The sequence below is a fragment of the Lepidothrix coronata genome, unplaced genomic scaffold, assembly GCF_001604755.1.
Source record: "Lepidothrix coronata isolate B3197 unplaced genomic scaffold, Lepidothrix_coronata-1.0 Scaffold18, whole genome shotgun sequence".
Taxonomy (NCBI): Eukaryota; Metazoa; Chordata; class Aves; order Passeriformes; family Pipridae; genus Lepidothrix; species Lepidothrix coronata.
Window position 1 is genome coordinate 1330874 of NW_016690198.1, and position 12897 is coordinate 1343770.

The window sequence follows — 12897 nt, forward strand, 5'->3', positions numbered from 1 at the left end:
GCTGAGGGTGAGGCCCCGCCCCTCCCCTCCGCTGAGGAGGCGGGCAAAGGGGGCACACGGCAGGGGTGGGGCTGGGAGGTTTGAGGTGTCCGGTCCGGCGTCTGCGGGGGGCCTGATCCCGATCCCGATCCCGATCCCGATCCCTATCCCAGGCTGGAGCGCGGTGCGCGCAGGGCCGCCCCTTCTCGGATGTACGCGCGCCTTGGGCAGCTCCGTAATAGGACGTAAGAGGTGGGCTCTCCGCTCTGGACACCCTCCCAGTGTGGTTAAAGTTAAGTGCGAACCGCAGAGACTGAAGTGTTGCAGCTGCTGGGAGAGGTGCCGTCTGTGGCGACCGGCGCGCGGACCCCCGGGCCCCTCCGCCAGTCCCGGTGTGTGGGCTTGATGCCTGGGAGAGACGCTCCCTGTCCGGCTGTGGTGGTGCCTAGAAGGAAGCACGCTTCAGTCCCCGTGCCCGCGAGTTTTGACCCGGTATGCTCTTAAAAATGGGGTGACGGCAATGCTGTGCTAGCGTTGTCATGGGTTTTAGTTCTATTTAGAGATGCTAAGCTCAAGCCCAGACAAAGTGGAGTAGGGTTTCTGTGTTGCAACACTGATTAAAAATTTGCCTTTGCAATTTGTGTTATACTTTACTCAGAGGTCAGAGGAGTTGATGGGTTTTTTTGTGCTAGTGTTTTTTGCCTTAGACTGGGATTAATTTACATATAGACGATGACATAAATTAAAGTCCAAAGCTCAACACGTGTGTCCAGTTACTATTAAGTTTGTTGCATAGCGTGCTTTGTGGGACAAAGGGTAATCCTCTGCAACACAAACCTTACTGATGATTTTTAGAAAAAAGCATTCTTGTTTTGGTTTTTGTGGCCTGAGTATCATCACTTCCTGAGAACAGATCATCTGTTTGCACCCTTTGCACTCATAGCTAATACCATAAGCATGCAATCGTCTTTGAACTTGAGAATTACAATATGCTGAGAAAACCCATGTGTACTAACTTAAAAAAACTTCCCAATGCAAGTAGATGTGCAGCACCATTACAAAGCAGTTGCTATCATATGGGTGGTGGCTTGACTAGTCGGTATGTCTTTTGTTATTGGGTTTTTTTCAACATAATAATACATAAAAAGAACCATGCCAAGATCACATCACAGACCTGTGAAACAGTTGAACATCCAGTCATTGCACCAAATGCAAAAGGATGTTATTATTTCAGACTCCGTATATGCCTAAAACTTACTTTTCACAGAAATAGTGTGGTTTTACTTTCATACTGATGCCCTGTAACAGTCTTTTTTTAGTGTACTACAGATACTTCTTTGTTGGGGTGGGTGAGACAGTTTTACCTGCTCCATCCCTTCAGGTCTTAGGTGTCATAGACCTTACCTCCTTAAGTCTGACCTAGGAAGACAGAGCAGTTGAAAAAAAGGGTGTTTGCCTGTGGTTAAACAGTTATAAATTGATGTGTGCTCATGGAAAGCAATGTCTAACAAATGTTAAACTGGTTTGATGAACCATAGACTAGTGGTGCTGCCAAGACAAGCAGCCCTGTTGCTGCCAAGAGAACAACCTGTCCTGCTACGTCATACCTTTGCAGACATGGGAAACTGGATGGTGTACTGGAGGGAATTTGTTCAGCTGAAAACATTCTTCCCCACACTCTTTACAGAACTGTTTTTCAGCTGCGGTCCTTTTCCAGTATAGTTCTCTAAGTACTCTGCAAACACCCGTTCCAGAAGAAAATTCAGGGGAAGGAGTTGGGGCAAGACAGGATTGTGTCTTCTGGCAGCACTGACCACTGAAGGTGTTCAGCCAGCCAGAGCCTTAGGGTTGGTTTCTTGGCAGCAATGGGGGTATGGATGGCTAAATTAACCTTTATAGTTTCACTCTGATTTTTTCTGGAGAAAATCAAGTGCTACCTAGTCCTTCTCAGTGCTAAGTCAGCTAGGATGGCTTAAACAGCCTTTACACTAGTTTTAATGCCTTCAGATTAATCTGTACGAGAGGAAGAGTCCGTGTGTGGTCTGTGCTGTTAGTCCCCACAAAAAGGTAGTGGTGAATTACACATTGAATATTACACTGCTGAGACTAGATTCATAGAAGAATCTTTGAAGATACTCTTTGTTATAACTCTTCATGAACTTTTAAAAACATCTTTCTTCTCAGGATGTCACTTGTTTCTTTTTTAATGACTTTGTTTTACCACCACAGCCTCTGTTTACCTAGTCTTTTTTATACTGTTAGTCCTTGAGCTAGTGACTGTGCTTTTCTTTAAGAACTTGGATGATATTAATATTTTTAGAACTGGGTCTCTCAAAGTTCTTTTCAAATTATTAAAATACGATCGAAGGTAAAGTAAATTTAAATTTACAATGTGGCATATAAATGGCAGGTTTTTTGGTAGCATTAGAACAAACAGTTGAGATTCTGACTGTAGCTTTGCAAAAAGAAAAATAATGGACAAAAGGACAGAAAATAAATCTTCTCTATAATTGGTATTTCTTAATATGACAGCTGCTTTCCTAGTTGCTGAGTTAAGAGTTTTTCACTGTTTTCTGTTCTTGACAGAAAAAAGGAAGAGCTGAATATGAAAGTATTGGTTATTGGCCTTGGAGGGTAAGTATGACAAAATTAAATTTCCTCTACAGCTTAAGACTGGTCTTCCTTCCAGAATGAAGTGATATAATTTCTATTTCTGAATATAATTTTTTTTGAAACTGGATTACAAATACAACTGTATGATTTTAAAGCATGTAATTCTTAACAAATTGTTCTGTCTCTGTTGGAGGTCTCAGGTACAGGTGTCTCTAGCCTCTTTCTTGGCACTGCTAGATTTACTGTCTGAAAGCTGTTGGAACATGCCAAAAAATTTCTATAGGTAGAGAGTATTTAATGTGAATAAACTTTTGGGGAGGGGGTTGTATTGTTTCTTTGCATATAACTATATAGAAATGTATGTGTGAGCTTGTACATATGTTTAAAAGATTAATTTTTGTCTCGATGAAGTTTTTACAATGTTTTCTAACAGCGTAACAAATGGGGGGAAAACAACGCTGGCAGAAAAGCTTAAGAAAATGCTTCCCAACTGTGATATAATCTCTCAAGATGACTTCTTTAAGGTAACGGTGTTGATGAAAAGACCTGATAAGGCTTGAGTAGATTTTAGTATCTACTAAATTGAGTAGATTTTCGGTTCTCTTGATGAGCTTTTAAAATTGATGCTGCTTAAAATAATGTTAACTTCATGAGAAGGAGAAATAAAATTTCAATTACTGGGGTAATTGAAGTCTCAATGGCCAAACCACTGAGTAAACTCAGCAAAAAGAAGCTTACTGTCTTCTTTGCTACCCTTTTAAAATAAGGAGTGCGTGTATGTTGGGTGCATTTTTCAAGATCCCTTGTGCTAATGAACTTAGTAGTTCTGTGTTAAGCAGTAAGTAGTTCTTTGTCTCCAAAATCAAAACAGGAAAGCAGCTTGTGTATTGATGCTGGAGGTCTTTGTTAAGGAGGATGAAGGAGCTCTTATTTCTTAAGTAAAGCTCTAATGAACTTAAGTCATATGCTTTGGAGTATCTGTTGTTCTAGATTAAATAAAGTTTTTGTATTTTAACAGTTGTATACAGCAGTTTAATGGTGAAGATAAATTATATTAATTGGGGTAAAAAAGTGTAAAATCCTGTGTTTATTAGTGAAGTGTATATATCTGTGACAGTGATCATAAAAGCAGCCTTGAAAAAATTCAATTTTTTTCTCCTCCAGCCGGAGTCTGAAGTAGAAACAGATGAACGTGGATTTAAGCTATATGATGGTCAGTAACTCTGATGCATTGCTTTTGAACATTGTACTGAAATTCTGTTGTGCTGAGCTTCCAACATTTCTTCCCCTACATCCCCTGCCCTTCTTCCCCTCTAAGCAAGGCACTAAACAAAAGGTTGTTTCAGAGAACTCCTTTGCTCAGTTTCCTTCAGCTCACTGAGAAAACTTGCTTAACTAGTAAATAGCTCAATCTTTCCTTTAGCTTAATCTTTCCTTTTCTCTTTTTAATCTTTTCCTCTGCTTCTTCACTTGTATCTGGTGCAATAGCAAATGGTACGGTTCAGTTAAGTCTTAGCTTGCAGCACTGGCGTAAGTTTAACCTCATCACTTTCTATGTAATGGATTTTTTTTCACTTTGACAAGGAACTCATGGGATGTCACTACTGAGTTTTCCAACTCAGTCAAAAATGGCATCTTAACCTGACACCTTTTTTCATTTCAGATCTCACATAAAGAACAAATGTTTTTAAGTTCACGATTAATGCTGGTTCAATGTGTCAATTTAGTCTTATAAACTTGTAGATCCAGATCCACTTTAGGCCAGTGCTTTGATTCAGGTTATATCTAGTTGTGAACGGTTGCTTAGTGGCTAAATTCTGTTGATACTTGGTGATCACAAAATACATTACCCAAGACATTGGTCAGACCCTTCAATTGTATCTGAAAAATGATGCTTATGAGCTATGCAGTCTTTGGCTCAACTTGTAGGCTTCATGAAAGTGGAATGTGGAACTGGAGAGATAAATTGGACATTCTGGCTCAAAGATCCAGATTTAATGCTGCTCTTAAAAGCTTTTCGAAAATGTGTTTGCTTTTATGTCTTTCAGTACTTAATATATTCTTGTGTATCTACAGACAAAACCAGGTGTTAGATTGTGCTGTCTTTCTTTGTGTGCTGTGCTCCTTTAAAACAACTTGTGCCCACCTTCCATATACCTGAACCTCATAAAAACCTGAAACAAAAAATGTTGAGCATCCAATCCATCTATGACAAATGACACAAGGGTGGAGGTCTCAGGGTAAGTAAGTTTTTACGAGTTTTGTGGAAGAGGAGAACAGTCCCTGCAGTTTCTGTTATGAAGCAAAAAGCTGTGAAGTGAGTTCACACAATTTTGAGTGCCATGAAGTTCAGAGAAACTACACCCAGCAGAAATACCCCAATCCTTGTGCAAGCTTTGGTTTCAGAAAATCAGCAATTGCAAACCTAGGACTACTAATATGCATGAACTGAACTTCCTTTAAACTTGTATATGGATTATTTGATTCTTACTAATTAACTGAAGGGTACTTAAGGGTTCTTTTTTATTTCTTTTATTCTCTGTGTTTAAGGGATTTCTAACTTTCTGTTTTCATCTAGCACTTGATGCCCTCTATATGGATGAAATGGTGACAAAGATTCACAACTGGATAAAAAGCCCAGCAAGCTCAGGGGTTGTGACAGAAGAGCCACAGAGTGCATGTGACAATCAGAAAAATGTTTATATTTTGATTGTTGAAGGCTTTCTGCTTTACAATTATGAGTAAGCAGTAATATGTAACCTGGTGTATTAAAACTGCCCTAAAATGGAGGAGGGAACTAAATATGTTATTATCTTAGGCCACTTAATGAACTTTGGAATAGAAGATATTTTTTGACCCTTCCTTATGAAGAGTGCAAAAGGAGAAGGAGGTAAGATTATTCAGTTGTTGTTTAACGAGGATCACTGTACCCTCTGAACTGTAGCAGTCCTTTTGTACTAGCTTTTCTTCGGTGCTTGCCAAATGTAAGCTATTAAGATCATCTGTCATCTGTTTTAGATTTGTTTGTTTTGGTTTTTATTTTAGAGCACAGGGATATCAAAGTACTTTACAAACACTAAATGCTTTACAAATGCTTTACAAACACTAAAAAGAGAATTTTTTGTCCTGATAAACTATTTCAATTACTGGTTGTGTATTTGAGTTAAACCATGTTTAAAACGAGAAGCAGTTAAAAAAATATGAAACAGTCTTATTCTTGGTTGCATACAGTTACATGACAATTAATAATGATGTTCATGTGTGGTTTTAGTGTATGGTTTGTTTAGACTGTACACTAGTTGTACTGTTTATCTGATTTAGATTATTGAGCCAGTGTCTGACTTGTCTCCAAATTAGGAGCAGTACTCTATGTTTGGAGCAATACATGTGCATGAAGTCAGAATCTACTGGCTGAGTGAAGAAATTCTCTATTCAGCTGGCTTTGGCTTCTCACTAGACTCACCTTTAAAGGAGTTTAGTGTCCAGAATGGAAGTGACTAGACTCAACAACCAGTAATTTAAAGCTTGAGAAATCTATATACTTAATAAAAAAAAAAATTGTAACAGTTTCAATACAGCATAATTTATATGTAATACTTTTTTAAATTAAAAAAACCCAACCTTTTACCTTATCTTCTTAGATGTGGTTTGATAGGCAGAAATAGGTAAGATAGCAAAAATTCGTATCACAGATTGAATTAAAAAAAAGGAGCCTCCTTTGCTCCAACAGTTATGCAAACTGCCACCCCTTATTTTTTTATTTTGAATAAAAGGTGTTATTAAACCAGCTGACAGTAAGGGAAGATGTAAAACTTGTATGGAAAAGCAGATATATTTTTGTGTAGCACCAGAGTCTATGAGCCAGCAGATACACCGGGATACTTCGATGGACACGTGTGGCCTATGTATCTGAAATACAAAAATGAATTGGAAGAGAATGCAAGTATGCAAGTTGGTATGGTATCCTTAGTTTTAAACTTATAAAATGCTTAAGTGTGGCACTTGTGCAGTTTTCATTGAGATGTGGGGTTTTATAAATGGAACAAAATTTTCCTGAGATGTTTTTGTAGCACTTAGTAGATTTTAACAATTTTGTTGGTTTACATTGCAAGTCTATTGGAGTTTTGGTTTTGCTTTTTAATAATGACAATTATAACATTAAAAAATAGAAATGTTCTAATCACTAAATAAGTCCACTTAACAAGATAGCTTGTTAAGACAACACAGGTATGTGTAAATAGGAAGCTTCTGAGATGACAGCTGATGCACTGGCAGAATTCTTCAGAACCAAATTGATATCCTGATTGAAGTCCTGTAATAAACCGAAGATACTTTCTAGGTGCTGACTATACACAGTATAGTCACCAGTTTTGCATGAGAAGTATCAAAGCTGGGCCAGCTGGTAGGGCACTGCCATGAGCTTGTGTCATGTTCACACTTGTACAGCTTTTGGACTGCCTCCTTCTGGAGGGGGGACTAGAGGGAAGGGAAGCTGGGTGGCTGCTTCATCCACACACTGCTTCTCACTGTGGAGTGAGAATGGAACTGTGCTGTTCCCTGACTTGTTCAAACACTGATGCTCAGGAACCTGAAGTCTTCCACTGCACAGAAACCTTTCTGCTGAATTACCCCACTGGTCTGCTGTCCTAACATTATTACTATTACCCTTATGGAGACTTCTATACCACAAAAAATTCCACATGAATTATTAACTAGAATACTTTTCCATTATGTTATTTTTTAACATGTAAAGTGAATTTGTGAAAAAAGAAAAGGGGAGATGCTGTTCTTGGTTTTTATTTTTTCATCTTTTCTGATGGCATCTATAGGAATCCTGAAGACTTTGACAATTAGTATTACAGATAGTTGGCACAAACTCATGAAAACTTTTTCTTTCATCTTCCTCAGTTTATTTGGATGGAACAAAATCCCAGGAGGAGCTTTTATCCTATGTGTATAGTGATATAATGCAGGAATTAAACAAGCTGAGGGAAGAAAGTAAGTGATGTTACTGGAAATTGAATCTGCATGTCCCATTCCATGTTAACAAGAAGCTAACCTTTTACGTGAAAATACTACAAGGATTGTATATATTATATCTCTTTATGTATTACAGTCCCATGTGTGCCCATTACTCTGAGTCAATCTAAATTATAATTGAGTTCCTTGAAATGGGATGTTCTAAAATAACAGTTGAATCCACAATTACCTAATGATAAAATAAAAATAAGATAGGGGGAACAGAAGGAATATGGGGTAAAACAAATGTGTTGATAGTATTAGTTTCTAATGTACAGTGATGTCACTTGCGAACACTACAAGTTAAATGTGTACTTTTTATTTATTTTAGATCAGCAGGTCACAGCATGATAATGTAGAAAGCCTGGGTTCCATTTGATATGAATTGAAAACCCCAAGACTGTCATATTTGGCAAGCCACCCAACTGAGCAAATGTTACGTGCACGACCATAATGCTAGTCCATACAACACAAGTGTTTTTGTAGTAACTATTAACTCTGTAAGTCTCAGATATTGTTTAGTAGGATCAACAGTGCATTCTTTAGAATTCCTTTAATCAGTCATGCTTTGGCTTTAAATCTCATTGATTGGGTACATTTTAAAGAACATAAAGATTTTTATCTACGTAACTAAACTATAAAGATGCAGTTCTGTTGGATTAATAAGCATATTTGAACATGGATGTTTGCAGTTTTAAATGATCATATAGGAATGACAGTGATTGCCTCTAATATTTTTAGGAGCTTATAATCACTGACATATACATGGTTAGAAGAACTAACTGTGTAATTTAAGATTGATTAAGTTGTTATGCTGCTTTTTCAGTAACGGTATACATCATAGCTGAACTTAGACTTGCTAAATACCTCTCTGGTGTTTGCAAAGCAATTTCTATGTTGTGTATTGTTTGGGGCAGTTGGGAATGGGTATTAAAAATATTAAAACAAACCTGAAGAGAAGTCAGATTATTGGAAAAAGATGGGGGAATACGATGTCGTAGAGAATGCAGATGCATCATTAACAAAATATAATGCATATATTGTGCAGATTGATGATTGGGTTGGCACAGACTACTAGACAATAAATGCATGTTTCAGGGGGGAGGAAGGAAGAAGGAATTCACATTAGTATTCATAGCTCAAGTTGAAACTGAAATAATTAAAATGTTCAGAAAGCAGATATGCTAAACAAATGTGAAAGCTTTGTTATAGAATTTGTGTACATACATTTAGGTAAATTAGGAAATTGGGTAGTTGGGTCATATGTTGTTGCTGAATAATTTCTTAACTCTTATATTTGCTATACAATATCTTACATTTTTATCAGTTGGAATAAAAATAAAGCTACAGACATGAAAAGCAAAGGATGGACTATGTTACTATATGACAGCTGAACTGATCAGTGATTAAAATGTAATGCTTTATTGTGACAGTATTGAGTCAATATATAAGAAAAAGGTGTTATCAGGTTAGAGCTGTGTTTAGGTGCATTTAAGACAAAGTGCTTCCAAATATAATTTTCTATTACTATTATTTTGTACTAAAAATATTTCATGTTGCATTTGCTCATATGCTGTGATGGACTGTCTAACTTTAAACTGTATTTTTATTTTTATTTTTATTTCCCTTTGGAAAGGATATAACTAGGAGAGCTTAGCTAAGACCTGGATGGTTGTGTGGGGCTGTCCTTGGCTAGCCACCAGGTGCTCCCTAAGCTGCTCTATTGCTTCCCTTCCTCAACTAGACAAGGGAAAAAAATACAATTAATAGCTCATGAGTCAAGATAAGGACAGGAAGATTGCTCAGCAATTAGAGTCACAGGCACAACAGATTTGGCTTGGGGAAATTATTTTATTTTATTGCCAATCAAATCAGAGTAGGATAATAAGAAATAGGAACAAATCTTAAAACACCTTCCCCCTGCCCCTCCCTTCTTCCTGGGCTTAACTTCCCTCATGAGTTCTCTACTTCCTCTCTCCCAGCAGTGCAGGGGGATGGGGAATGGGGGTTGTGGTCTGCTCATGGAGTATTGTCTCTACCACTGCTTCCTCCTCGCAGTCTTCTGCTGCTCCAGAGTGGGGTCCTACCCTCTAGAGCAGTCTTCCACATCCACCTGCTCCAGCATGCTTATACAGAGGAAGTAATGAAAAATGGTATCACCCAAGTTTGCAGATCATACGAAGCTTTCTGAAGTAGTCCAACATTGGTGCAGTGGCAAGGAGTTCAGTTGTGTGAGATCCTCCCCTAGGCAAAAGTGATAGATGAGCTCCAGTACAGATCTAAGCATTTGTGGTATAAATCATTATCAGAATATACATGGCACTGAACTTGTACTTCAGCAGCTTCTAATAAGAGCTCAGAGCAGAGATCTTTCACAATTCTTCTGTAACCATACCACATTTTGGAGTTCCATCAATTTTTTTTTTTTTCTTTTTTTTTCAAAAAAAGCAGGTGGCGCTACTTTGCTCCTGTGTAAGACTGGTGGACCCAGATTTTCAGTGCTGGGAAGATGCGGTTTCTATATTTAGAGGGACTCCATTGTGGAATTAAAAGAAGGGCAGCTGATCAAGGAAATGAAGAAGCTGCTTTGTGAGGAGAGATTGAAAATGCTGGGACCCTTCACTGTGGAAAGGGGAAGACTGAGGGGGAAAGGGGTCAAGGTTTACAAAATCTTGAAAGCTGTGAGTCAAATGGATGCAGAATTAGTATTCACCAAATGGTACAAATACTAGTCTGGGTGGCACTTCTTCATTTGAAACAGATTGAGCAATTATATTAAGGTGATATTTCATACAGATAAAGATGATACTTCATGCAGCAGACACTAAGTTTCTAAGCTGTAATGCCACAGGAGGCAGATAGTACCAGCAAGTTCAAAGGGGATTTTGAAGATTCATTGATACCTCACCCATAAGAAATAGTAAAAGAAGCAAGGAGGGCTATACCATGGATGGATTGTAGAAAATGACCAGGCTCACCTGGTGTACCTAAATTCTGTGCTCTTGCCAGTTACTACAGCAACTCAGTGGAAAAAAATAGTCACAGAATATGCTAGGATCATTGAGTCCAACCCCAGGAGTCACACTATGTGCCTGAAAATGTCATCCAAATGCTTCTTGGAATCTTGTCAGGCTTGGTGCTGTGACCACTTCCCTGGGGCCACTGTTCCAGCACCCAACCACCCTCTGGGTGAAGAATTTTTTCTAATATCCAACCTAAACCTCCCCTGACGCAACTTCAGGCCATTCCTTGGGTCCAGTCACTGGTGACCACAGAGATCAGTGCCTGCCCCTCCTCTTCCCCTCATAAGGAAGTTGTAGACTGCCATGAGGTCTCCCCTCAATCTCCTCCAGGCTGAACACACCAAGTGACCTCGGCCCCTCCTCATACAACTGCCCCTCAAGGCCCTTCACCAGCTTCGCTGCCCTCCTTTGGACATTCTCTAATGGTTTAGTATCTTTCTTATATTGTGGTGCCCAAAACTGCCACAATATTCAAGGTGAAGCCTCACCAGTGCAGAGCAGAGCGGGACAATCCCCTCCCTCGCACGGGCTGCCCATGCTTTGCCTGATGCCCCCCAGACACGGTTGGCCCTCCTGGCTGCCAGGGCACTGCTGACTCATATTCAACATGCCTTTGACCAGGACCCCCAGGTCCCTTTCCATGGCACTCCTTTCCAACATCTCATTCCCCAGTCTGTATGAACATCCAAGGTTGCCCCATCCCAGGTGCAGAATCCAGCGCTTCCTCTTGTTGAACTTCATATGGTTGGTGATTACCAAGTCCTCTTATTTGTTGAGGTGTCTCTGCAGGGCCTCTCTGCCTTTGAGGGAGTGAACAGCTCCTCCCAATTTTGTGTCATCTGCAGACTTGCTTAGCATCCCTTCCAGTTCTGTGTCCAAGTCATTTATGAAGATGTTGAAGAGCTCAGGGCCTGAGATGGAGCCCTGTGGAACCCCACTAGTGACAGGTCAGCAGTCTGATGTTACCCCAGTCACTATTACTCTCTGTGCTTGACTCGTGAGCCAATTGCTCACGCACCACATGATGTGTTTATCCAGCTGTGGGCTGGATATTTTGTCCAGAAGGATTCTGTGAGAGACAGTATTGAAAGCTTTACTGAAATCCAAAAGATTACATCAACTGGCTTCCCCTGATCAACTAGGTGGATTATCTTATCATAAAAGGAATGCAGGTTTGATAAGACTGTGTTGTCTTTCATGTGCTTTTCAATACCTCCCAGAATAATCTTCTCCATAAATTTATCAGGCACTGAAGTGAGAATGAACTTCTAAGTCTGTCTGGGAGATAAAAATATTTCGAGTGCCCTTACAAAAACTTATAGAACTTCCCTGCAACGTTGGCATGTTGGCAGAATGCTTTTGCTTTAAAGGTAGTACAGGAAAACTCTAGTTTGCCCTTGGCAAATGCAGTTTGATTGCCAGGGCTGTGCTAGCTATGAAGTGGCTGGGGAGAGCTGCATGATAGGAGCCTGTAGTTCTTTAGTAGTGTCACCTCCTGCTGGCAGCAATTTCAGGCTGTCACAGCTGAAAGAAAGCTTTGCTAAGTGTCTTGCATATGTTCAGAAACACTGTAGCAATAGAAGTGGTGTTGTTCTATAGAAGGCAAATGGCTTATGTAAAAGGAGTGCAGTAATGTCAGTACGTGACTAGTTTGATATTTAGGTGATTTCCTCATGTCAAAATAACAGAGAGAACATGACAATGTTCTCATAAACACTGATATAGCAAGTACAAATGTTTCATCTTGCAGAGTTATTGATCCCGCCCTAACCTTCAAAGTCTAAAAGCTGAATTTCTGTTTAGGCTGCGTGACATTGATTTAGATGTTGGTTTTATCACATGCAAGGTGCTTCCTAATTAACAAAACCAGTAATGTGCCCTTGGGAACAATGACTCCTTTGTCCATCAAACTAAATATGCTGTCTGTGCTTCCTCTCTGGCACTGCCACTGAACAGTGTCCAGTGTCCCATCAGTTAATGGAGTTGCAAGAGAGTAGGAGCAGTGTGAGGGTAAAGAATACTGGAAAACACTGAGAGTAAAGTGAGAGTGTTAGGAGGCTGATGCTCCTATTTCTACAGAGAGAAGGTTAGTATGCCAAAAAACTTCTCTGTTCCTGTTCCATTACTTGGATTACTAAATGACTACCACTGTCTTTAGAGAGACAGCTAGGTAGGGCATGCTCTTCAGCATCTCAAAATGGGGATGGGCCCTTGCAAATGAGGCCCTTGGGATCAGCCACCTCTTCTCAAAGCAGTTTGGAAA

At 39.5% G+C, this 12897-nt stretch overlaps 1 protein-coding gene across 6 annotated transcripts; it reads left to right on the forward strand.

Annotated features, from left to right (window-relative positions):
• Positions 1-48: 48 nt before the first annotated feature.
• Positions 49-10531, forward strand: NMRK1 (nicotinamide riboside kinase 1). 6 transcript variants are annotated; one of them, XM_017807250.1, is made up of 9 exons: positions 53-471; positions 2566-2613; positions 3026-3116; positions 3757-3805; positions 5171-5333; positions 5411-5482; positions 6438-6547; positions 7501-7590; positions 10060-10529. In XM_017807250.1, exons 2-9 carry the CDS (start codon positions 2585-2587, stop codon positions 10137-10139), a joined length of 684 nt encoding a protein of 227 aa, XP_017662739.1. In that variant the 5' UTR covers positions 53-471; positions 2566-2584; the 3' UTR covers positions 10140-10529. The 6 variants fall into 6 exon arrangements, with proteins under 6 accessions (XP_017662737.1, XP_017662736.1, XP_017662739.1 ...); XM_017807251.1 differs by having other exon boundaries at positions 53-231; XM_017807248.1 differs by lacking the exon at positions 3026-3116 and having other exon boundaries at positions 49-471; positions 10063-10531.
• Positions 10532-12897: the final 2366 nt, after the last annotated feature.

Coding starts and splice junctions, on each gene's coding strand:
- NMRK1 (XM_017807247.1), top strand. CDS start 385: ATGCCTGGGAGAGACGCTCCCTGTCCGGCTGTGGTGGTGCCTAGAAGG. Junction 2,614..3,756: donor TTGGTTATTGGCCTTGGAGG/GTAAGTATGACA, acceptor TTTCTCCTCCAG/CCGGAGTCTGAAGTAGAAAC. Junction 6,548..7,500: donor GAATGCAAGTATGCAAGTTG/GTATGGTATCCT, acceptor CATCTTCCTCAG/TTTATTTGGATGGAACAAAA.